The following is a 26964-nucleotide window of genomic DNA, read 5'->3' as shown; positions in this document are numbered from 1 at the left end:
GAGCAAGGCTGGTGTCCTCCTTTTAAAACCAACAGGATGCTGAGTGTGTGTGATAAGTTCAAGATCATCACTGATGCAAATCCGTGCACCAGATACCCAGGGAGAATGAAAAAGAAGAGGGGTGAGAGAGAAACAGTTCTTCAGCCTGAAATTGATGGAGGTCCCTTTTCCGTTTTAAAACTTATCAGTTTTAAAACTCATATTGTAAAAAGTAAATTTACTCTAGAGGATGCTGGTATGTGAAATGATGTCCCAGAGCTTGGTAAGCTGGCCTGAGTGCATAAAAGCATCAGAATTCCCTGTCAAAAGCAAATTCATAGCTTTAAATGCTTTTCAGAATCTTGCTATTCAACGTGTGATCCAGAGCTCCAGCCAGGGTTTCTCAGACTCTGAAGTGCATACGAATCACTTGGGGTCTTATTTTTGGCTTTTTTGTTTGTTTTTGTTTTTGTTTTGTTGATTCAGGAACTGCTGTTCATTATTAAATGTCTAAACTGGTCCTTAAAAATTCTTGACTTTGACTAGTGTGAATGAATACGTGAAAGAACTGTGATCTTTCTGAATGTACTCTTTAATCCCCATCACCTATTTCACCCATTGCCCAACCCCTCCTCCCCTCTGGTAACCACCAGTTTGTTCTCTGTCATTAAGACTGTTTCTTCCGGAGCCTGGCTCAGAAGAGCACGTGACTCTTGATCTCGGGGTCATGAGTCTGAGCGCCATGTTGGGTGTAGAGGTTACTTAAATAAAAACTTTTTTTAAAAGTCTGTTTTTTGGTTTGTCTCTCCCTCTCTCTTTTTTTTTTCCTCTGCTCATTTTTTTTGTTTGTTTCTTGAATTCCACGTACGAGTGAAGTCATGTGGTATTTGTCTTTTCTGACTGACTTATTTTGTTTAGCATTATACTCTCTAGATCCATCCATGCTATTACAAATGGCAAAATTTCATTCTTTTTATGGCTGAGTAATATTCCATATTTACATACATCTTTCTCCAGTCATCTATCGATGGATACTGGAGCTGCTTCCATAATTTGGCTATTGTAAAAAATGCTGCAATAAACATAGGGGTGCATGTATCCCTTCAAATTAGTGTTTTTGTATTTTGGGGTAAATACCCAGTTGTGCAATTACTGGATCACAGGGTAGTTCTATTGTTCAATGTTTTGAGGAACCTCCATACCGTTCTCCAGAGTGGTTGCAGCAGTTTGCATTCCCACCAACAGTGCAAGAGGCTTCCCCTTTCTCTACCTCCTCACCAGTACCTGTTGTTGTGTGTGTTGTATGCATGTGTTTTACAGAGAGAGAGAGAGAACATGTATGTGAGTGGGGGTTGGGGGACAGAGGGAGAGTGAGAGAGAATCTTAAGTAAGCTCCACACTCAGCATGGAGCCTGGTGTGGTGCTTGATCTGAGCCACCCAGGTGCTTCTCTTGGGGTTTCGATTGTAGCCATTCTGACAGGTGTGAGATGATATCTCATTGTAATTTTGGTTTGCATTTCCCTGATGATAAGTGATGTTGAGCATCTTTTCATGTGTCTGTTGGCCATCTGGATGTCTTCTTTAGAGAAATGTCGGTTCATGTCTTCTGTCCATTTTTTAATTGGATTATTTGTATTTGGGGTGTTGAGTTGTATAAGTTCTTTATATATTTTGGACACTAACCCTTTATTGGATATGTCATTTGCAAATGTCTTCTCCTATTTCATAGGTTGCCTTTTAGTGTTGTCAGTTGTTCCCTGGGCAGAAGTTTCTTATTTTGATATATTCCCAATAGTTTATTTTACTTTTATTTCCCTTGCCTCGGGAGACATACCTAGAATAAATGTTGCTTGGGCCAATGTCAGAAAAATTACTGCTTGTGCTATCCTCCAGGATTTTTATGATTTTAGGTCTCACATTTAGGTCCTTGATCCATTTTGAGTTTATTTTTGTGTATGGTGTAAGAAAGTGGTCCAGCTTCATTCTTCTGCATGTAGCTGTCCAGTTTTCCCAACAACATTTGTTGAAAAGACTATCTTTTTTCCATTGTATATTCTTTCCTTCTTTATTGCAGATTAATTGACCATATAACTGGCTTTATTTCTAGGCTTTCTATTCTGTTCTATTGATCTATGTGTCTGTGTCAGTACCATACTTTTTTTTTATTTCTATGGCTTTGTAATGTAACTTGAAGTCTGGAATTGTGATACCTCCAGCTTTGATTTTCTTTTTCAAGATTGTTTTCGCTATTCAGGGTCTTTTGTGATTCCATACAAACTTTTGGATTGTTTTTTCTAGTTCTGTGAAAAACGCTGTTGGTATTTTGATAGGATCACTTTAAATCTGTAGGTAGCTTTTTGGACAGATGGACGTTTTAACAATATTTGTTCTTCCAACCCATGAGCATGGAATATCTTTCCATTTCTTCATGTCGTCTTCAATTTCTTCCATCAGTGTTTTAGAGTTTTTCGGAATACAGTTCTTTCACCTCTTTGGTTAGGTTTATTCTTAAGTATCTTGCTAGTTTTGGTGCAATTGCAAATGGAATTGTTTTCTTAAGTTATCTTTGTTGCTTCGTTATTCCTGTATAGAAATGCAACAGATTTCTGTATGTTGATTTTATATATATATTACATTGATTTTATCTATATATAATTTTATATATGTATATAGTTCATATATACAAACTTTAGGGTTTTCTATGTATAATATAGCTTCTACAAATGGTGAAAGTTTTACTTCTTCTTTACCAGTTTGTAACCTTTTTATTTCTTCTTGTTGTCTGATTGCTAGGACTTCTAGTACTATGTTGAATAAAAGTGGTGAGAGTAGACATCCTTGTCTTGTTCCTGACCTTAGGGGAAAAGTTCTGTTTTTCATCATTGAATATGATATTAACTGTGGGTTTTTCATAGATGCCCTTTATTATGTTGAAGTAAGTTCCCTCTTAACCCTACTTTGTTGAGGGTTTTTATCATGAATCATTGTTGTACCTTGTCAGATGTTTCTTCTGCATCTATTGAAATGATCATATGGTTTTTACCCTTTCTCTTATTGATGAGATGTATCCTGTTGATTGATTTGCAAATATTGAACCACCCTTGCATCCCAGGAATAAATCCTACTTGTTAGTGGTAAATGATTTTTTTAATGTATTGTTGCACTCAGTTTGCTATTATTTTGTTGAGGATTTTTGCATCTATGTTCATTAGAGATAATGGCCTGTAGTCAGTTTTATTGATCTTTTCAAAGAACCAGCTCCAGCTTTCATTAATCTGTTCTACTGTCTTTGTTGTTTTTTCTTTTCATATCATTTATTTCTTCTCTAGTCTTTATTATTTCCTTCCTTCTGCTGATTTGGGGTTTTATGTGTTCTTATTCTAGCTCCTCTAGGTGTAAGGTTAGGTTGTTTATTTGAGGTTTTTTTTTTTTTTTTTTTGCTGCTTGTGGTAGGCATCTATTGCTATAAACTTCCCTCTTAGGACCACTTTTGCATCCCAAAGGTTTTGGACCCATTCGGGGTCTTGTTAAATGAAGATCCTGATAGAGCAGGTCTTGGGTGGGATCTGAGATCCTGCATTTCTTTTTTTTTTTTCTTTAAAGATTTTATTTATTTATTTGACAGAGAGATGGAGAGTACTAGTAGGCAGAGCAGCAGGCAGAGGGAAAGGGAGAAGCAGGCTCCCTGCTGAGCAGGTAGCCCGATGTAGGGCTTGATCCCAGGACCCTGGGATCATGACCTGAGCCGAAGGCAGCTGCTCAACTGACTAAGCCACCCAGGTGCCCCGAGATCCTACATTTCCAACCAATCGATGTGATGCTGGAGGCTGGACCATGTTTTGGGCACCCAGGTTTTAGTAGAGCATCCTTCCTATGGCCTTGTTCCTTTTCTTTTAAATCAATAGCTCATCCTTCAGGTCACATACTGAGCCCTGAGGTCAGGAAACTCAGCTCCCCTTCAGTAACCTTGCTTTTCCCTCATTCAACTCTTTCTACCTGTAAAATGGGATTAACAAAGCCAGGCTGTGAGTCCCTGGAGGCAGACTCTCCCAGTAGTATGCAGATCTTCTAATTTGGAGATTATCTGATCCAACCCTTCCCGCTCCACTCCACACCTTGCCTGTGCCTGAAGACCGGTGCCAGAAAGCTTGCTGAGTTTGCATTTCTCTCTCATCCCACTGGACACTGGGAAGCTCTGCAGGATAAGGGCTTCTTGCAGATAACTCTCAGACAAGTGGAACTAGCTACAAAAGCCATTTTCAAAACGACTCAGCAAACCTCACCTTAATGAGGGATCTTCTCCTTTGGCTTCAGGACAGGAGACAATGAAAAAACCCAGTGTTTCCAAGTGAAAGGCTTTAAGGGGGTTCCTGCCTGTCCTGCCCACTCCCACAGCATGTGAAAGCCCCGCTCAATTTTCATTTGTCCCAGCCTGTCAAGAGCAGCTGCCAGCTTCAATTATTATTTTGAAACTCATTTCAGTCTTTCAATGCAATTCACCAGAGAATGAGGTATTGATTCCCCATCTCAGTTGTTTTTCCTAAGGCCTGCACCACATTGACCTTCCTGGTCTCTCTCTGTCTCTAGGCCTCCTCCCTCCCTCCCCCTTGCTCTGGAATTCATGTCACTCTCCCGGTAAGTGTGCTGTGATAAGACCCCTCTGTAGTCCTTGAGGGAGAGGTATAATAAAGGCAACATATGGACATGTTGGAGAGACAAAATAATGAAAATCATCATTTTTTATTTATGGAGAAACATTTTGATTTGGACGTAAAATGATACAAATCTAATGTAACAATGCTTCAGGAGTCAGGACTAGAAAGGAGTGTTCTCATTTCATGAGTCTATTCTCCTATGCACTGGAATTGCTGAAATGCCATGTGTAAAGGCCCGCAGGTAGTCTTGTCACTGGGGACTTCGATGACAGTTTAGCCAAGTAAATTTCACACTAAGTGTGGGTAACCTTATAATTGTCCAAACCAGGACACTTCTGACAATGGAATGGGCGCCGCTGGTGATCTTCTGTGTCAGGCAAGTGCTGAGACTCTCAGGTTAACCAAGGTGTAACCCTTCCAAATGCGGATAGTTTGTAATGTGATACCCAGTGATAGTCTGGCATTGAGAGCTAACTGTGTCCAAGGAAAATTGCACCCAATAGAATTAAACAGGCAAGGAAGATTTTTCAAGACTGTGGCAACAGGGAGCTCAGTCAATTAAGCATCTGCCTTTGGCTCAGGTCATGATCTCAGAGTCCTGGGATCAGCTCTGGTTGTCCAGCTCCCTGCTCAGCTGGGCATCTGCTTGTCCCTCTCCCTCTTCCCCCTCCCTCATCCCCATTGGTGCTCTCGCTCTCTCTCAAATAAATAAATGAAATCTTTTTTTTTTTTTTTTTTTTTTTTAAAGACTGTTGCAATAGGGGAGAGAGCTTGAACTCAGCTCCGAATACCACAGGAACAGAGGATTTATGGACAGCGAGCTGTGGAGGTTGGGAGAGGTCAGTGGATGGAAAATTACTAATAGGAACTGGGTTAGATATCAAGAGTGAGGACTGACTAAAGTTTGGTCAAGGAGGGAACCTTTGGGGAAACTCACCAAATGACAGGCAGCTTTTGGAATTTACTCTTTTCCCAGGAAACTCATAGTTTCTCACATCCTTGCCCTGACAAACCCTTCCAAACATATTAAGACTGTAATTGCTTTTCCTTTGTGATTTATCTTCATTTTCCTTTGCAAATCCAATTATTCTTATTGTGTTTGAATAGGAAATTTATTTTCAGATCTTTGCTTCTACTTCAGCAAAGCTGGGGTGAAAATGACTTTTGAAAAATAAAAAATGTGGTTTGAATTGATTAAGGGAAGCACAGTGATTCAGCCAGGAAGAACTTAATCAAGTGGCCAATATTTCACAGTGCATTTTTTAGGGGGGTGCTTAGTGAATAGAAGGAAAAGCAAGGGGACTTACTTATTCTGTATTTACTTCATATGTATGGCCATCCCAGTGGGGGCCCAGTAGAGGATCTTCTGTCCTTATCACAGTAAATCTTTCTCATTTGTCTACAATGAAAGTGTTTGATTAGATGAACTCCTTTGTACCTTACAGGGCTTTTCAGAAATTCCAAGTTCTGATTTTTAAATCATTCTATCCCTCCCTGAGTTGTATTTTCTTGTTATAAAATATCCATGTTGACGCCATTGTAAAGGATCAGTGGCTTCTCTTTGCATCCAGGATCGAGGACTCCTTACCCTAGCTTCCCGGGTCCCTGCTCCTGCTTAACCATCTGCTTTGTCTCCTGTCCTCTCTTCCTCCAAATTAGGCCCCAACCACCTCAGTTTTCTTCCCTACAGGGATTATAGTGCCTGGTCGTGCCCTCTTCTGTCAGTTGGGAGTGCTCCTGTCCCACATCCTGGCAGGGATGACTCATCTTTACTGTTCAAGTCTCCATTCAAATGTCATTCCTACTCCTACCCCTCAGAGAGGTCTTTCTTAATTACATCAGCAAAGCAGCCTCCCTCCTCCAGTACCTCCCAGCCCCAGGCCAATGGGGGTGCTGGGCCTGTGCTATGGACCATGCCACTTTGGTCAACCTCCAGCCATACCCCTCCTCATGAAGCAACAAATCCAAGGGGCCAAGGGGACTTGCATACTCAGAGCCTGTGTCTCCTCTTCTAGACCAGGCCCTAGTTATCTAGGGCCTTGCAGTTCTTTCCTCAGAGGGCCCCAAACCCATTTCCAGAGTCTCTGGGCCTCTGCTTCAGGTCTCTCCTCCCATGGGTGGTCTGGGCTGCCGGTTCTCACACCCCTAACCCTGAGGGGGACCACCGGGAAACTGTTTGCAGAAAGCATGAGTGAATCTTGGACATAGGGGCTGGGGTATCAAATGTGTGTGTAAAAACACCTCATGGTGGAAAACAGCCAGGCTAGAGGAGAGGGGAATGGGCCAATAACCAGGGATAAATGTCCAGAGGCTGGCTCACCCTGCTCTGCCCTATTCCAACGCAGAACTCTGAGGAGTGTGAGAGTACTGAATGCACACCTGGCCTTCCAGGTCTTTATAAAGTCAAAACGTCAATGTAAAGTGTATATCATATCAATGTAAAAGGTAGATCATGTTTTTTTTTTTTAATATTTTTAAAAAAATTTATTTGAGAGACAGAATAAAGAGAGAAAGAGTGTCTGCAGTAGCTGGGGGAGAGGCAGAGGGAGAGGGAGAAGCAGGCACCCCACTTAGCAGGGGGCCTGATGCAGGAGTCCATCCCAGGTCCCTCGGATCATGACCTGAGCCAGAGGCAGACTCTTAACCGACTGAGCCACCCAGGCGCCCCGAGGGAGATCATATCTTAATAACAGTTTGTTAGCTTGGTTCATAACTTTTAATCATTTAGACATGCATGGGCCTCCATCAATACTCTTGCTGCATCCCCACACATGTCTCCTCTTTTTTTTTTTTTTTAAGATTTTATTTATTCATTTGACAGACAGAGATCACAAGTAGGCAGAGCAGCAGGCAGAGAGAAAGGGAGAAGCAGGCTCCCTGCTGAGCAGAGAGCCCGATGCGGGGCTCGATCCCGGGACCCTGAGATCATGACCTGAGCTGAAGGCAGAGGCTTAACCCACTGAGCCACCCAGGCGCCCCCATGTCTCCTCTTCTTGGTCAGCCATCACACAGAGCCATCCACAGGACAGGGCCTGGTGGGCAGAAGAGGACTGTTACCAAACATCTTCTGCCCCGACCCTTGCCAGGTGTCCCAACCCTCTTCTGGATAGCCTGCTCTCTCTTCCATCGCCATTTCATTTTATTTGCAGCACTGGCAAAAATCTGAAACTACTCTGTTTACTTGTTTACTGTCAGCCTTCTTCCCACTAAAAGCTGAGTTCCATGAGGTCACAAGCTTCTGGCAGCATTCCCAGCACTTGGCCTGTACTAGGTGCTCATTAAAAATGTGCTGATGAAGCAACTTAGTGCGATCTGGGGTCAGGCCCACACTGGCTGCCAGATTGACTAAGAAAGCTGCTCTGTCCCCAAGGCTTCTGGCTTCATTAGGGAGCAGACCTGAAAGCAAACAGAGTCCTTTGCTTTTAGTTTTTGCTCATCAAGTGGTTAATTAATCTGAAAATAAAAATATAAATGTAGCCATTATTGGGGAGCTTCTACAGGGCAGAGAAAACAGTCTTCAAGGCAAATAAGCTCCAAGGAAAGGGAAAGACGAGACACACTCCTGTTCATGTAAGGGGGTAAGGGATGAGGGTGCCCTTGATGACCTATCAGAGCTGGTGGAAACTCTTTCCTTTTCTCTATCCCCAAAGAGACATTGCTTGTTGTTTTTCCAGGAGGGGGAAAGGGGGAACGTGTTAAACATTTTCCACTGTTCAGCTAGAATGCTGTTTGGAGCAGGAGGCTAACATCCCCTCAGCTGCTGCTCCCTGCCTTATTTAACTTGCACAGCAGACGGTGACATCTGTTGAACAGCACTGCCTTGGCTGCCCCCTCCCTTGGAGGGGCTGGGGGCCTCTGGAGCTCTCCTCTGAGGCCTCCCACGTGCCGTGGGGCAGCGGGGCTTCCGGCAGCTGTGCACAGATTTCTGTTGCTTTCCACATGGCCCCATTGTCAAGCATGAAGCATGGTCCTCTCCATGCAGGACTTTTTAAAAGTAAGGCTTATGTTTTCCCACTCAGAAATATGAGATCATTTTTATTCAAGGTTGATCGGATAGGCCCCTTAAAGACAATCCGTTTGAAATCAGGAAGAAAGTATAATAATGCTGAAAGCCACACCTAATTGGAGCTCTGTCTTGAAAACCAAAACTAAAAATCACAAAAGTGATCTTATATTTTGCAAAATTAGGTTACAGTATCACTATGTGCTAATTCTTAGAATAAATCCTAGAGATGCATATATTTTTAATTAAAGTTGTATGATATCACCATATTCCTTTTCTATTTGGCTTTCAGGGTATCTCTTCATTTGTCCAATATGTATTTATTCTGTACTTACTATATGTCAGGCACTGTTCTAGGTCATGGGATCAGTGAACAAGAAAGGTGAAAACAATCCATGCCCTATGGCATATTCTGTAGTGGAGTGACTGACAGCTTATAAAATATTATGGAAGAACAGAGTGTGCTGGAGAGTATCAAGTGCTAAGACAATACAAAGCAGGGGAAGAGAATAGGCAGTGGAGAATGGGAGTAAAAGTTTAAGTTTTAAAGAGGGTAGTCTGGGTAGTCTCTCTGAAAAGATCACATGAGGACACAGAGCTGGAGGAGATGAAGGAGAGAGATAGGGATGTCTGGAGAAAGAGCATTCCCATCAGAGGGAACAGCAGGTGCAAAGGCCATGAGGTAGAATGTGCCTAGGGTATTCAAGGAAGAGCAAGGGGCCAGTGTAACAGGAATGGAGGGAGGGAGGAGGAGGACAGAGGAGATGAATTTGGAAAGCATGGTGATAAGATGGTTCAGGATATTTTAGACCACCGGAAGGACATTGACTTCACTCTTAGTGAGATGGGGAGCCCAAGACAGGGTTTTGAGCAGGGGAGTGAAGGGATTTGACTAACTCCAGCTGCTGAATTGATAACAGACTATGGGGGAGGGAGGGGAGGAGTGGAAGACCAACTGAGAGGCCACTGTAGCAATCAGGTGAGAGCATGTGGTGGCTTAGACCAGGGAGGTAGTGGTGGAGATGACAGAAATGACCAAAGTCTGCCTCCTGCATACAGTTTGAAAACGGAGCTGATAGGATTTATTAACTGGTCTGGTTATGAGAGACACTGGACTATTGGAATAAGATAGAAAGAGAGGAATCAAGGTGACTTAAAGATTTTTGGCCAGAGCAACTGGAAGGGAGGAGCTCATATGGACAGAAATGGGGACGGCTGCAGCATTAGGATATTTGGGGAGGAAGCTCGGAAATCCAGCTGGGCATAAGATTTCTACCTATTGGTCAAGTGGAGATACCAAGTGAGCAGCACGCTCAGGGCATTCTTTCTTGAGCCTCCGGAAATTTACCTCACAAGCTGCTTCCTTTCCTTATGAGGACACCCCGTTTCTTACAGTATATAGGGGACAAAGCTGTAGAGAAGAATCAAGAACTAGGCACCTGAAAACAACAAGATACTGTTACTACCAGGGCATCTTTTAGATCCAAGAGAAGGAAGGAAATTCTTGAGCTGGTATAGCTAGAGCTCTCTGATAATGTCCCAAGATAATGGAAGGCTCTAGTCCTATCTTTCAGCTAATACACAAAAGGAGAGAGAGCTAGAGGGTGGGAGCTGGTAACTCCCATAGGCAAGGGCAACACAAATTGAGGGACAGTCTACAAAGCAACTTCCTTCAAACCTTTAAATGTGTGAAGGTCATTGAAGAAAACTAAAGAGACACATCAACTAAATACAGCACATGATTATTTTGACCTGGATCCTTGTATTATAAGGGGCATTATTAGACAATTCAGGAAACTTGAATGGATTAGATTATTAGATGACAGTAATGTATCAACATTAATTTCCTGATTTTTTTTTTTAAATAACTGCAGGTTAGTGGTTCAGGCAAATTGTTTAAATTCTCTGGGCCTTCTCACCTCTTATTTTTGTTTTATTTTAAAGATTTTATTTATTTATTTGTCGGAGAGAGAGAGAGAGAGAGAGTGAGCACAGGCAGACAGAGTAGCAGGCAGAGGGAGAAGCAGGCTCCCTGCCGAGCAAGGAGCCTGATGTGGGACTCGATCCCAGGATGCTGGGATGATGACCTGAGCCGAAGGCAGCGGCTTAACCAACTGAGCCACCCAGGAGTCCCTAATTTCCTGATCTTGATAGCCATTCTGTAGTTATGTGGAAAAGTGTCTTCATTTGTAGAAAATACAACCAAGTATGGAAGGGAAGGGGCATCAGGTTAGCAGCTTATTTTCAAAAGGCTCAGGGAGAAAAAGAATTCTTAGTATTATAACTTTCCTCTGTAGATTGTTGCAAAATTAAATTAATATTTAAAACATGAAGACAGGGGGTCCTGGCTGGCTTGGTCCATAGAGTGTGTGACCCTTGATCTTGGGGTTGTGAATTCAAGCCCAACATAGGGTGTAGAGATTACTAAAAAATAAATAACCTTTAAAAAACAAAACAAACAAACAAACAAAAAAAGTGAGGATATTTTTGTTTGACATCTTCTTCAGAGCCCCTAAGAGAGATATAATTAGAGGGCACAGAGAGCAGTCAATATTGATGGGTAAATAGATGTGATAAAATATATTGTTTGCAAGTTAAAAGTAAACATAAGAGAAAGTCAGTGAGGGAATTTGGAGGAAAAGAGATTGAGTTTGGAGGAAACAGTCAGGAGAGACAATACTCTCTTGTGGTTTAATGGAATTTTTTTAGCTGGAAAATCAGCCAAACACAAGTTGGGGGTTGGCTTCAGGCAGCTGGAGCTTCTTCAGGACCTTAGGGAGGTTTCCTCCAACTCTCCTGCATCCACTGTCCATCTGGGCAGGACAGTGGTCCAGCCTGAAGAGCATGGGCCTGTAGATGAGGTGTCTGGACTAAGATGATCTTCAGGATCCCTTAAATACTTAAAGGACTTCGAATATGAGAATAAAGTTGATAAAAGGAGCATAGGAAGAAATAGATGAAAAAGAATGAAAATATAGTGCTTTTCATTTGAAAATTTAAGTTCTTTTTATTTGACATGCCCACCTACCTAAAGGGGTGGTTCCTGCCCCCCATCTCTCCTTCCATCCCTCCTTTAGAAAAAGCAAACTTATAACCTCTTCCTTAATGAGAACTGCATAAGGAGCACCCCCTCTCTTCTCAAATCTTGGATAACAGCAAGAGTCCCCTTAAATAGAATTTTCTATTTTATGATTTCTAAAATACTCAGATGCGTCATTGCAGAAATATTATAGCATGTTTTCCAAGTGTCAGAATAAATTTACACTGAAATATTACAATGCTAGAGTACCTATCACTTTTCTTTTGGCTTCAAATGAGTTTGTTTATACCATGCCTGATTTTTTCATTGGCCCATAATTTATTTAGAATAAATAAATTTACAAACATGTTATTATTTTATCCATATCTTTGTTACAGATTTCTATCAATTATATTGTAATCAGATAACTAGATTTTGTATAAAATCAATTATTTGAAATGTGTTGAGGCTTGAGTTGCTGTCTAGTATATGGTTAGTTTTTGTAAATGTTATGAAAGTCTGGAAAGAATGAGGGTTCTCTAATTGTCAGGGAGGGAGAGGGTTCTATATGCGTTTCTCAAGTTGAGCTTATTTAAGTATATTCATATTTTCTGTGTCACTACTGATTTTTCAACTGCTTCACCTATCAGTAACTGAGCAAGGTGTATTGAAATCCTACGCTATGCGGACATTTCTGTCAATTTCTCCCCATAGTGCTTTATGTATTTGGATTCTACTTTATTAGATGCCTACTAGTTTAGAATTTTTATTTCTTCCTGGTGAGTCAAACTGTTTTCATTACCTAGTGGCAATATTTATTGTAATAATGCTTTTTTTTTTTTCTTAAAATCTATTTTGTTTCATGCTAATACAGTTATCTCCAGCTTTCTTTTGGCTATTTGCCTGGTATATCTTTTTAAAATTTATTTGTTTATTCTCAATTTTTCAATGCCCTGTGTTTTAAGTGTACCTCTTGTAAACAAGCTGGATTTTGTTTTTTAGTCAGTACTTGCCCATCTACATTTACTGCGGTTATGAACAATGGAGGATGTTGAAGTCACAAACAAAAATAATCCTTACAGGAAAGGTTAGCTTGAGCCGAGTCTCCAGCCAACAGTTGCACTCAAGATCCTGCTGCCAGGGAGGATAGAGCAGAAGGCAAGCGCCACTTACAAAAGGGGGCCTGAAAGTCACATGTCCCATTGGGGGCAGGGTGCCATATGTCACCCGAGCATCAACTTCCTTTGTAGAAAGATCTGTTCCATCTTCACCCACCAGGTTCAGAGACAGCCATTTGAAATATTAAATGTGGAGAGAAGGGGTGCAAATCATCCTTAATAAAGATTCTCAATGCTTGTTAACACTAAATGATCACTAAGACCGCAGTATTAAGGAGAAAATACATTGTACCATTCTGTTCCCACAGCGGCTCATACATATTTAATGTTCAGGGATTTCTTATATTCTGTGAAATTATTTTCAAGCTTTCCTTAAACTATGCCTGAAGAGTAATCTATGGGTTCTCTTAATACTTTCTGCTAAAATAGGTTTTCATGATTATTTCTACAAAATTACTTTTATTTTTTCCTTCCACTCTGCCACTGGCTTTCTTGGGTCTTTTTTTTTTTTTTTTCCTAAGTTCACTCAGAGAAGATAAAACCACTTAAAAAAAAGTGTCTTAACCAGAGGTAGAACTACAAAACTACTTGAAGCTTGCAGTTACACTGAGATAGGACTCTGGTATCATCCAGCACTGGGAAAGCAACAATAAAGCAGTGACAGACAAGCACCTGGTAGGTGACAGGTACTGTGTTAGGATATGTGTGTGTGTGTGTGTGTGTGTAATTTCCATGTAAATACGAAAATTCAAGGCTCACAGAGGTTAAGCACCTGGCCTGAGATCACATGGCCAGCAACAGGTAGAGCTAAGATTCCACTCCAGTGTCTGAGTCTGTAGTGATGAAAAGTGAGTCCTGGAGTGAAACTACTGGAATTCATGTCCCAGCTCCACCACTTTAAAAAAATTGTGTGGCAATGGGCAAGTTATTTAATCCCCTCTCGTAGCTCAGTTTCCTCACCCTAGATTGGAAATAACAATATCATATCCATAGGATTTAATGGGATGATATGAGGAGATGCTCAGAATAGAGCCTGGCACACAAAGAAGGCTCAAAAACTGTCAGTTATTATGGTTTCAGAGGATATTTTAGGACTTCTTTCTCATCAATGGGTGCTGTTACTAGTCAGATTCCAAGTTTGTTTGTTTGTTTGTTTCTCTGAGAGAGAGAGCCAGAGCCAGTGCAAATGTGGGGGGAGGGGCAAAGGGTGAGAGAGAAAGGCTTTCCAGCAGACTCCCTGCTGACCTCGGCACCCAGTACGGGGCTAGAGCCCATAACCCTGTGATCATGACCTGAGCCAAAATCAAGAGTCTGACACTTAACCCTCTGAGCCAACCAGGTGCCAGGATACCAAAGTTTCTTTAACGTTACGTTCATCTGGTTCTCACCCTCGTCTTCACATGCTCACCTTACCTGCCAAGCTGACTCACTGATTTCCCAGTGTTCCCACTATCGCCTGCCGCCTGGCTTTCCTCCTGCTGTTATGGCCCACGTGAGATTGTGCCTTCTCTTCCTCAATGGGGTGTTTGATTTTCTCAAATTTCATAGCACTTTGTGTTTATTAAGAGTTCTTTTTTCCCACCATATCGAGGTGGCATGGGACACCCTTTAGATACCCAGTTGGTGATATCAAGTGGGCAGTTGATTCACAAGCCTGGAGTTCCAGGTGAAGGACAGGGTGGACCTACAGGAAGTCTTCAGCCTATAAATCTTATGAAAGACTCTGAGATGTAGAGGCCGAGATGAGGAGGAAGAAGAGTCAGCTGAAGAGGCTAAGAAGAAGCAGAGAGCGTAATAGGAAAAGCTCCTGGCGAAGATGGTATCACCAAAAGCAACAGAAGTAAGGGTTTGAAGGAGAGCGTAGCCAGCTGTTGAATGTCCAGTAAGATAGTGCAGGGAAGAGACCAGAGGAAACAGCCACATGAAGGTCATTGCAAAAGTAGTTTATGGAAGGAAAGAGGACCAAGGCCCAAGAGGAGTGGATTGAAGGAGAGTGTGCAGTCAGAAAGTGGCAACAGCAGCCACGTGACTCTTTCGAGAACCTTTGCTAGTGATGGCGGTCCAAGTGTTAGATGGGGAGGCAGGTGAACCGAGGGAATGTGGAGATCACAAGAAGCTTCTTGTTGAAAAGAGGGCACTAGGGCGTATTCTCTTCTGATGTGTATGTTCCAGGTGATGTAGAAATAGCTGCAGGAGGGAGGGCCACTGAGCTGGTGACAGACGCTGAGATCCAGAGCACCCAGGGAGAGAGCGGATGGTCTTTCATGGGAGCACGAGTGGGCCCTTTGCTAGAGATGGAGGGAAGGCCAAGTAGGTGGGGGTAGTGTGGCACTTAGAACAGGGAATTTCTACGTGTTTGTTTTTGTTTCTCAATGAGATATCAGGTAAAGTCATCAGCTGAGAAGGAGAGTGGGGCTTAGCAAGTTTGAGAATAATGAATAATGAAGAAGGTGTGAAATAGTTACTTTGAGCAGTGGAAAATAAGCAGACCAGAGAACTCCAGGAGGACCATGGGCAGTGCGCCATGACCATGAGCGCCGTTTTGAATTGCTGTCCTTAATTATTTAAATGAGACCTGTTGGCCGAATTGGATGTTTTTCTCCTGGATTGTTCTCTTGTTCGGGTCCGGCCCAAGTAAGTGGATGTCCAGGTTTAACCATTACAACTTTGTCAGAGGAGTTTGACCCAGGAAGACGGGAGTGGAAGAGGCAAGGGAATCTGCAAGATTGTGGTTGTAATAATGGACCATGGAATGTAACTGAGGAAAAGCAGGACGCGGGGACATGAGGACACAAAGGGGTGACTGTCATCGTGGCGATAGGCCGAAAGATTGCAGGTTACCACGAAGTAGAAGAATAGGAAGAGAATAAAGGGATGGTTGTAGAGCATAAGGCTTGATGTTGATTCCAGAGGAGGTGTGGTTATGGTGCTGAGGAGATCAAGGGTATGATCATGGAGTGTGTAACTGAGGAGGGTAAAGAAAATGATCACTGGATATGAGACAGCCCAAAGTCAGAGAGACCAAGAATACTGACACCGGGAGAATGGTGGCAGGAGTAGGTTGTGCGAGAAAGAGAGCATGAAGGTTACTTAAGCCATCCATGAATGGGGGAACTGACAAGGTTTGCTAAATATCAGCAGAAGGAAAGCTTGGGTTTCTGGGGGTGAGAGGGGTGACTAGGGATGTGAGGTGTCCTGGGATCAGTCCTGATAATCTCCAGGCAGAAGGTGGGAAATCTGCTCGAGCTGGACGGCCTGGAGCCCTAGGGCTGTCAAGTTCCCCAGCACAGGGCCTGTGTTCGAGTTTAAGGCTGCTAGCTGTGTGAGTCTGAGAAAGTCAGCCTGCTTATTCTCATCCGTCAAATAGAGATAAATGTTCAATGACTTCCTCGTTCACAGGGATCATTTGAGATAATGAATGTAAAAGGATTTTGCAAGCTCTAAAGTACCATTAAAAAGTGAGCTAAAATGTGAAAATGTATATATCTTAACATTATGATTTCTAGCTTCTGAACTAGAGCAAGATAAATCACTTACTCTTCTTTTTGTCGGCCAGAGTACCTAACCTGGATGCTTGTGTTCTAGAGATGGCAGTGTTGAATAGTACTGAACAATAAAAGCTTAGAATATGAATTAGAACCTGTGAGGAATGCCTTCAGTGTTAGTGTCAATATCGCCGTCAACATCGTCTAAAGCAATGCTTTAAAAAAATCCGGAAAAAAAAAAAAAAAACCCTCCAAACTCTGACTTTTCTTTTCACCAAATTCACTGAAAAAGAATAAAGAAGCATTTCTTAAGGTTAAAGTCCTAAGAGTATTTATGCATTTGACCCAGTAATTCCATTCTCACAACTTTTAAAAACCTTTTAATCCCACTCAACATATATATAGAAAAATGCAGAAATCACAAAGGCACATAGGAGTTTTCACAGAGGGAACACACTCATGTAATTCGCCTCGCTCACAGAAATTTGATGCCAGAAAATATTCCTCTGGATGAAAAAGCTGCGATCCTGAGGACGCTGGCTCAGTGCTATAGGGAAGAATGCTAAATGCTAGGTGGAGGAATGACTCGGTAAATGTTGGCACATAAATTCAGTGGAACAGTGTGGAGCATTAAAAATGACAGTTTTGAACTGGAGAACAAAATTCGCAAAACTCGAGTGCCCTTGAGGCAGGTGGGCAGGTGAAATCCAAGAAGCAGCCTGTTCTAAAACCATGCGAGGAAGGTGGGCTCGGGGTGGTAAAGAAATGCAGAGGGGAGAGTGTGAGCTGTGCCTAGTCTTCCACACCAAAATGCTCAAGAAAGTAACACACTGGGGCGCCTGGGTGGCACAGTCAGTTAAGGGTCTGGCTCTTAGTTTTGGCACAGATGGTGAACTCAAGGTCATGGGGTCGAGTCCCACGTCAGGCTCTGTGCTCAGCGAGGAGCCTGCTTAAGGTTCTCTCTCCCTCTCCCTCTTCCTCTCCAAAATCAATCAATCAATCAAAAAAAAAAAAAAAAAGAAAGAAAGAAAGAAAATAAAGCATAGTGCTGATCAAACAAAATATGCCCTGGGCCTAGCTGTACTTGTAGGCCTTTCATTTATGACCCTCGCTGGAGGTAAAGGAAAATATAGGCTACATAAACACACCAGATATGGCCACTGTTGATTCTGACAACACACAGGCCGTGGCTGCACGAGGACAAGGGCCAAGAGGTGAGCACAGAAAAACCAACGTTGGCCTGGGTGGAAGCCAGGCCAAATGACCTCACCCCTTCAAGCCTCAGTTTCTCCATCTGTAAAACAAGGGAATTAAAAACTGCTTCCTTGGAGGAGTCAAGATGGCGGAGAAGTAGCAGGCTGAGACGACATCGGGTAGCAGGAGATCAGCTAGATAGCTTATCTAACCATTGTGAACACCTACAAATCCAATGGGAAATCGAAGAGAAGAAGAGCAACAATTCCAGAAACAGAGAATCGATCACTTTCTGAAAGGTAGGACCTGCGGAGAAGTGAATCCAAAGCGACGGGAAGATAGACCCCGGGGGGAGGGGCCGGCACCAGGCAAGCGGCGGAGCGACGGAGCACAAAATCGGGCCTTTTAAAAGTCGGCTCCACTGGGAGACATCGCTCCAGAGGCTAAACTGGGGGGAAACCCAGGCGGGGTCAGCATAACCCCAGGGCCCGCGGGGTCACAGAAGGACTGGGGGTGTCTGAGTGCCGCAGAGCTCGCAGGTATTAGAGCGGGGAAGCCGGCTACAGCGACAAAGCCGAGGAGTGAGCTCTAAGCCCGGGGTTACCTTGTGCCGGTCGCAGGCTGGGTGGGCTCGGAGCGCGGCCGGAGGCCACGGAGACGAAAGCGACCCGGCGCTTTTCTCCAGCTCCAGCAATTGACTGTTGTCCTCGAGGCGCGACCGCAAGCCAGGGAGGCGGGGCTGTTGGGCGCTTTGCTCTGAGAGCTCACTGAGGAGCGGAACCCCAAGCTCTCGGCTCCTCCGGGCCGCAGACTGGGAGGCTGCCATCTTCATTCCCGTCCTCCGGAACTCTACGGAAAGCGCTCAGGGAACAAAAGCTCCCGAAAGCAAACCGGAGCGGATTACTTAGCTCGGTCCCTGGCAAGGGCGGGGCAATTCCGCCTGCGGCAAAGACACTTGAGAATCACTACAACAGGCCCCTCCCCCAGAAGATCAGCAAGAAACCCATCCAAAACCAACTTCAGTCACCAAGAACAGCGGAATTCCACAGCAGGAGAAAGCAAATCTTATCTGGACAAAATGACAAGGCGGAAAAACTCACCTCAAAAAAAAGAACAAGAGGCTGTACCGAAGGCTGGAGACCTAATCAATACGGACATAGGTAACATGACAGATCTAGAGTTCAGAATGACAATTCTCAAGGTTCTAGCCGGGCTCGAAAAAGGCATAGAAGATATTAGAGAAACCCTCTCCGGAGAGATAAAAGCCCTTTCTGGAGAAATAAAAGAACTAAAATCTAACCAAGTTGAAATCAAAAAAGCTATTCATGAGGTGCAATCAAAAATGGAAGCTCTCACTGCCAGGATAAATGAGGCAGAAGAAAGAATTAGTGACATAGAAGACCAAATGACAGAGAATAAAGAAGCTGAGCAAAAGAGAGACAAACAAATACTGGATCACGAGGAGAGAATTCGAGAGATAAGTGACACCATAAGACGACACAACATTAGAATAATTGGGATTCCAGAAGAAGAAGAAAGAGAGAAGGGAGCAGAAGGTATATTGGAGACAATTATTGGAGAGAATTTCCCTAATATGGCAAAGGGAACAAACATCAAAATCCAGGAAATGCTAAGAACGCCCCTCAAAATCAATAAAAATAGGTCCACACCTCGTCACCTGATAGTAAAATTTACAAGTCTTAGCAACAAAGAGAAAATCCTGAAAGCAGCCTGGGAAAAGAAGTCTGTAACATACAAGGGTAAAAACATTAGATTGGCAGCGGACCTATCCACAGAGACCTGGCAGGCCAGAAAGAAATGGCATGATATATTCAGAGCACTAAACGAGAAAAACATGCAGCCAAGAATACTATATCCGGCTAGGCTATCATTGAAAATAGAAGGAGAGATAAAGAGCTTCCAGGACAAACAAAAGCTGAAAGAATTTGCAAACACCAAACCAGCTCTACAGGAAATATTGAAAGGGGTCCTCTAAGCAAAGAGAGACCCTAAAAGTAGTAGATCAGAAAGAAACAGAGACAATATACAGGAACAGTCACCTTACAGGCAATACAATGGCACTAAATTCATATCTCTCAATAGTTACCCTGAATGTTAATGGGCTAAATGCACCAATCAAAAGACACAGGGTATCAGAATTGATAAAAAAACAAAACCCATCAATATGCTGCCTACAAGAAACTCATTTTAGACCCGAAGACACCTCCAGATTTAAAGTGAGGGGGTGGAAAACAATGTACCATGCTAATGGACATCAGAAGAAAGCTGGGGTGGCAATCCTTATATCAGATCAATTAGATTTTAAGCCAAAGTCTATAATAAGAGATGAGGAAGGACACTATATCATACTCAAAGGGTCTGTCCAACAAGAAGATCTAACAATCTTAAATATCTACTCCCCTAACATGGGAGCAGCCAACTATATAAACCAATTAATAACAAAATCAAAGAAATACATCGACAGTAATACAATAATAGCAGGGGACTTTAACACTCCCCTCACTGAAATGGACAGATCATCTAAGCAAAAGATCAACAAGGAAATAAAGGCCTTAAATGACACACTGGACCAGACGGACATCACAGATATATTCAGAACATTCCATCCCAAAGCAACAGAATACACATTCTTCTCTAGTGCACATGGAACATTCTCCAGAATAGACCACATCCTGGGTCATAAATCAGGTCTCAATCGGTACCAAAAGATTGAGATCATTCCCTGCATATTTTCAGACCACAATGCTCTGAAGCTCGAACTCAATCACAAGAGGAAATTTGGAAAGAACGCAAATACATGGAGACTAAACAGCATCCTTCTAAAAAATGAATGGGTCAACCAGGAAATTAAAGAAGAATTGAAAAAATTCATGGAAACAAATGATAATGAAAACACAACGATTCAAAATCTGTGGGACACAACAAAGGCAGTCCTGAGAGGAAAATATATAGCGGTGCAAGCCTTTCTCAAGAAACAAGAAAGGTCTCAAATACACAACCTAACCCTACACCTAAAAGAGCTGGAGAGAGAACAACAAAGAAAACCTAAACCCAGCAGGAGAAGAGAAATCATAAAGATCAGAGCAGAAATCAATGAAATAGAAACTAAAAAAACAATAGAACAAATCAACAAAACTAGGAGCTGGTTCTTTGAAAGAATTAATAAGATTGATAAGCCCCTGGCCAGACTTATCAAAAAGAAAAGAGAAAGGACGCAAATAAATAAAATCATGAATGAAAGAGGAGAGATCACAACCAACACCAAAGAAATACAAACAATTATAAGAACGTACTACGAGCAACTCTATGGCAACAAATTTGACAATCTGGAAGAAATGGATACATTTCTAGAGACATATAAACTACCACAACTGAACCAGGAAGAAATAGATAACCTGAACAGACCCATAACCAGTAAGGAGATTGAAACAGTCATCAAAAATCTCCAAACAAACAAAAGTCCAGGACCAGACGGCTTCCCAGGGGAATTCTACCAAACATTTAAAGAAGAATTAATTCCTATTCTCCTGAAACTGTTCCAAGAAATAGAAATGGAAGGAAAACTTCCAAACTCATTCTATGAGGCCAGCGTCACCTTGACCCCAAAACCAGACAAGGATCCCACCAAAAAAGAGAATTACAGACCAATATCCTTGATGAACACAGATGCGAAAATTCTCACCAAAATACTGGCCAATAGGATCCAAGAGTACATTAAAAGAATTATTCACCACGACCAAGTGGGATTTATTCCGGGGCTGCAAGGTTGGTTCAACATCCGCAAATCCATCAATGTGATATAATACATTAATAAAAGAAAGAGTAAGAACCATATGATACTCTCAATAGATGCTGAAAAAGCATTTGACAAAGTGCAGCATCCCTTCCTGATTAAAACTCTTCAAAGTGTAGGGATAGAAGGCACATACCTCAATATTATCAAAGCCATCTATGAAAAACCCACCGCAAATATCATTCTCAATGGAGAAAAACTGAAAGCTTTTCCGCTAAGGTCAGGAACACGGCAGGGATGTCCGTTATCACCACTGCTGTTCAATATAGTACTAGAAGTCCTAGCCTCAGCAATCAGACAACAAAAAGAAATTAAAGGCATCCAAATCGGCAAAGAAGAAGTCAAACTATCACTCTTTGCAGATGATATGATACTATATGTGGAAAACCCAAAAGGCTCCACTCCAAAACTGCTAGAACTTATACAGGAATTCAGTAAAGTGTCAGGATATAAAGTCAATGCACAGAAATCAGTCGCATTTCTTTACACTAACAACAAGACAGAAGAAAGAGAAATTGAGGAGTCAGTCCCATTTACAATCGTACCCAAAACCATAAGATACCTAGGAATAAATCTAACCAAAGAGGCAAAGAATCTATACTCAGAAAACTATAAAGTACTCATGAAAGAAATTGAGGAAGACACAAAGAAATGGAAAAATATTCCATGCTCATGGATTGGAAGAACAAATATTGTGAAAATGTCTATTCTACCTAAAGCAATCTACACATTTAATGCAATCCCTATCAAAATCCCCTCCATTTTTTTAAAGAAATAGAACAAATAATCCTAAAATTTATATGGAACCAGAAAAGACCTCGAATAGCCAAAGGAATATTGAAAAAGAAAGCCAAAGTCGGTGGCATCACAATTCCAGACTTCAAGCTCTATTACAAAGCTGTCATCATCAAGACAGTATGGTACTGGCACAAAAACAGACATATAGACCAATGGAACAGAATAGAGAGCCCAGAAATAGACCCTCAACTCTATGGTCAACTGATCTTCGACAAAGCGGGAAAGAATATCCAATGGAAAAAAGACAGCCTCTTCAACAAATGGTGCTGGGAAAATTGGACAGCCACATGCAGAAAAATGAAATTGGACCATTTCCTTACACCACACACGAAAATAGACTCAAAATGGTTGAAGGACCTCAATGTGCGAAAGGAATCTATCAAAATCCTTGAGGACAATGCAGGCAGCAACCTCTTTGACCTCAACCGCAGCAACTTCTTCCTAGGAACATTGCCAAAGGCAACAGAAGCAAGGGCAAAAATGAACTATTGGGATTTCATCAAGATCAAAAGCTTTTGCACAGCAAAGGAAACAGTTAACAAAACCAAAAGACAACTGACAGAATGGGAGAAGATATTTGCAAACGACATATCAGATAAAGGGCTAGTATCCAAAATCTATAAAGAGCTTATCAAACTCAATACCCAAAGAACAAATAATCCAGTCAAGAAATGGGCAGAGGACATGAACAGACATTTCTGCAAAGAAGACATCCAGATGGCCAACAGACACATGAAAAAATGCTCCACATCGCTCGGCATCAGGGAAATACAAATCAAAACCACAATGAGATACCACCTCACACCAGTCAGAATGGCTAAAATGAACAAGTCAAGAAATGACAGATGCTGGCGAGGATGCGGAGAGCGGGGAACCCTCCTACACTGCTGGTGGGAATGCAAGCTGGTGCAACCACTCTGGAAAACAGTGTTGAGGTTCCTCAAAAAACTGAAAATAGAGCTACCCTACGACCCAGCAATTGCACTCCTGGGTATATATCCTAAAGATACAAACGTGGTGCTCCGAAGGGGCACGTGCACCCGAATGTTTATAGCAGCAATGTCCACAATAGCCAAACTGTGGAAAGAGCCTAGATGTCCATCAACAGATGAATGGATAAAGAAGATGTGGTATATATACACAATGGAATACTATGCAGCCATCAAAAGACATGAAATCTTGCCATTTGCGACGACGTGGATGGAACTAGAGGTTATCATGCTTAGCGAAATAAGTCAATCGGAGAAAGACAACTATCATATGATCTCTTTGATATGAGGAAGTGGAGATGCAAGGTGGGGGGGGGTTGGGGGGAGGTAGGAAAAGAAAAAATGAAAAGATGGGATTGGGAGGGAGACAAACCATAAAAGACTCAATCTCAAGAAACAGACTGAGGGTTGCGGGGGGAGGGGGGACGGGAGAGGGTGGTGGGGAAATGGACATTGGGGAGGGTATGGGCTATGATGAGTGCTGTGAAATGTGTAAACCTGACGATTCACAGACCTGTACCCCTGGGGATAAAAATACATTATATGTTTATTAAAATAAAAAAATTTAAAAAAAAAAACTGCTTCCTTCACAGAGCTGTTGTAAAGGTTAAGTGTGTAGAAAAGTGCATTTCCTTCCTTTGCCTCTTCTTCCCCATTGTTATTTTTATTATTCTCATTAATATTCTGACTTTATATCCGGCTCTCCTCCTCCCCCTCGTTCTCCCAACTCCAGCCACACTAGACTTCTCGATATTTCTCCAAGGTGATTTAGCTTCAGGGCCCCCATTTTTTGCCCCTACCGTTGGCCTCACTTCATGTGGGTCTCTTGCCCAGAGGACACCCCCTCTCAGAGGAGTCTCTCTCTCTTTCTTCCAGCTTTATTGTTCTTCATTGCACATAGTGCTGCCTGACATTTTATTACCTATGTATTTTTTTTTTACGTTATCTCCTTATTTTCTACCCTAGAAGGTAAGCTCTATGAAGGTTGGAATTTACCTCACTTGCTTAATGCTGTGTTCACAGCTCCTAGGAGGCACCTGGCACATAATAGACATTCAGGAAGAATTTGTTAAGTACTGTTGAGCGTTCAAGGTAGAACCATCATGTCTTATTTTTTCCTTTCCCCCCCCATCTCAAAGGTGCAATGTTTGTGTAATTAATGATTTAAAGAGACATTTCTTGTGGATGACTCAAATGTGTAAAACTCCTCTTTATCTCTCCTAACTTGTGTGGCAGGTCAGCCATGCAGAAGCTGGGAGCTGAAGTGTTTGAGAAGGTCTACACCTACCTCAAGAGAGCAAGGCACCAGAAGGCCAGTGAAGCTGAGATCCAGGCAGCTCTAGAAAAAGTGGTGCCTCATGCCAGTGACTGTTTCGAAGTTGACCAGCTCCTGTACTTTGAAGAACAGCTGCTGATCACAGTGGGTAAAGGGCCCACACTCCAGAACCCTCACCAACAACTGTCAAAAACAAGCAAGTTCAAGGGGACAAATCCATTCAACACATAAGGGGGACTTCATTATAGGAAATGGGTACAACGCTGGGGCTACCATCTTTAGTTTCAGTTCCTTGTCAGGAGGAGTGAGTCCTTTAGAGAGTAGTAAACCGATCGGCCTCTACTCTGAGTCCTGGGCCAGTCAGTGTTGGTTTATACTCGGAGGAAAGCTTATGGGACCAAGTATGGCTTCCTGAAAAGCATTCTTTTGAGTGTGACCCTGGCCCTTCCACTGGGACAGACCACCCCTGAGATGGTCTGGAAGAACCCATCTACCCTGGACCATTTCCACTTGGAGGACCGACTCGGTGCCTCCTGCCTCGAGTCTCATGGGCTCCATGGTCAGCCTGCTCCCTCCTTAGGTCACTGAAGACAGGCCTCTGACACACTGAGCTGCTGACCAGGAGTCACGAATCTTCATCTCAGGTGACCTGTTTTGGGCACTTTTGCCCTTCCCTGGCTAACAAGCAAGATCTTGTTAAAATCCAAAAAGCAATTCTCTCCTGTGATTTATTCTCCAAGCTCATTCATGGAGTACTGAAGACTTATCTTAATAAATATATTTTACATGGTTACAAAATAAGTCACCTATTTTATCTTTTCCTTATCTAGAAGTTTGTTGATGAATGTAATGCATCTGTGGTCATTACGACCCAGAGCAGCTCACATTGGATTCATTTGGTGCCTATTATGTGTCAGTACCGTGCTCTGTGCTTACAGTTTAAAGGGCCTTTTGTCATTCGATCTTTTCACTGATGAGAGAGACAGAGAGAGGAGAGATTACCCCCATGTTTGAGCGAACTGCTTATTCATTCAGCTACCAGAGCTGAGCTGAGCTGTCACTCCCGGAGTCTGTCTGATTCCCGCTCTGGAATCTTAACCACTAGTCATGTGGGTTTTCAACCAAGAAGCTACATCAGACTTGGTCGAGGAGCTTAAACATACACACGTTTAGGGGCGCCTGGGTGGCTCAGTGGGTTAAAGCCTCTGCCTTCAGCTCAGGTCATGATCCCAGGGTCCTGGGATCGAGCCCCACATCGGGCTTTCTGCTCAGTGGGGAGACTGCTTCCCCCCCTCTCTCTCTGCCTGCCTCTCTGCCTACTTATGATTTCTGTCAAATAAATAAAATCTTAAAAAAAAAATACACACGTTTAAACATACTGTTAAAGAACTATCCTGACGCATGTGAGGATGCTAGAGAAGGCTTTATTCGGGATGATTAAAATAGGGGAGACAGGGTTCAACGCTAAACACAGCACGCAAAGCTGGAGATTTATACCCCAGGGTGGGACAGGGCAGAGCCGGGCTCGAGGTATGTCAAGTTACAAAGAGAAGACACGTAGAATAGGGGAATTGTTGCCAAACCGACTTCACAGGACTCTTGCTGAAGACAGGCCGGGGTGACCCGAGAGCTGGGGTGGTGGATTCTCACTAAACCGCCTTAACAGGATTCTGGCTACGCTGGACTCAGCAGGCTGGAGACAGGGCCCACCAGGCGGAGGCCCAGCTGAACTAGCGCTCGGAAGAGCCAGTCCAAAGTTCTGTCAAGGAGAGAAACTTTGTCAACACCCAGCCTCACCCCCGTCCTGTTCCTGGGGAGGCATGGGGCTAAAGCCTATCTTCTCTTACAAAACAATCTGGTGAACCTGACACACGCGTTATCTAGCGGTCAGCATTCTGCCCTCCACTAACGATGGAGGACACTGAGGCAGAGTGTCCTTATCGACCCGTTATGGTGGTGCTCCGCCCCCGGCACTAGGCAGTGCCTTTTGACTAGTGTTTCTCACATTTGAGTGTTAGGATCACCAGGAGTGCTCGTTAAGACAAATTCAGGGCCCATCCCCAGCATTTCTGATTCAATAGGTCTGGGTAGAAATGGGGACTTCTAGTTTCTTACAAGTTCCCAGGGGAAGCTGATGCTCCTGGTGTGAGAAGCCCCCTCAGACCACTGTTTGAGACCCTTCCTCCTGCAGCCTCTCCTCCCTGTGTTGGGAGCAGTACTTGGTCTGCTGGGGGCCTGACTCATCTCACTAACATCTCTGAAGTTGGTATGAGGACCGGGAAGAAGGGCCCAAAGACTTCAGATGCCTTGCCGTGAATATTCTGAAGAGGCAGTGATTGGGAGGAAAAAGGTCAAAGTGTGACTAACATGGCTTCTGGGAGTTCAATGGCATCAGTTCAAGGACAAGGGAGCACAGTCAACGTGCTCTATGTCTCATTCCCACCTCTGCCCAGCAGCCAAGGGAACCACGGGAACCCACAAACCCTGCTGTGCTCCAGGGCTCATGAACATCCTGTCCTGTGTTCCCTCAACTCCTGTACACCATGGAGACGTAGAGGTGTGTCAGGCCCTTGTCCCTGGCTGGCAGGTGATAGTCATGTTGCTGATCTCACAGCCCCTTTATCCGGGGCAGG

At 43.1% G+C, this 26964-nt stretch overlaps 1 protein-coding gene across 1 annotated transcript in view; it reads left to right on the top strand.

The window, feature by feature from the left end:
- Positions 1–25125, top strand: part of NEK11 (NIMA related kinase 11) — a 244359-nt gene extending 219234 nt beyond the window's left edge. The window contains exon 16 of the mRNA XM_080823107.1: positions 24292–25125. Coding sequence (XP_080679233.1) covers positions 24292–24562 — 271 coding nt within the window. The 3' untranslated portion in view covers positions 24563–25125. The remainder of the gene's footprint in view (positions 1–24291) is intronic.
- Positions 25126–26964: the final 1839 nt, after the last annotated feature.

The sequence above is a fragment of the Martes martes genome, assembly GCF_963455335.1.
Source record: "Martes martes genome assembly, chromosome: 1".
Lineage (NCBI taxonomy): Eukaryota > Metazoa > Chordata > Mammalia > Carnivora > Mustelidae > Martes > Martes martes.
This window is presented reverse-complemented; position numbering and strand designations above follow the sequence as displayed.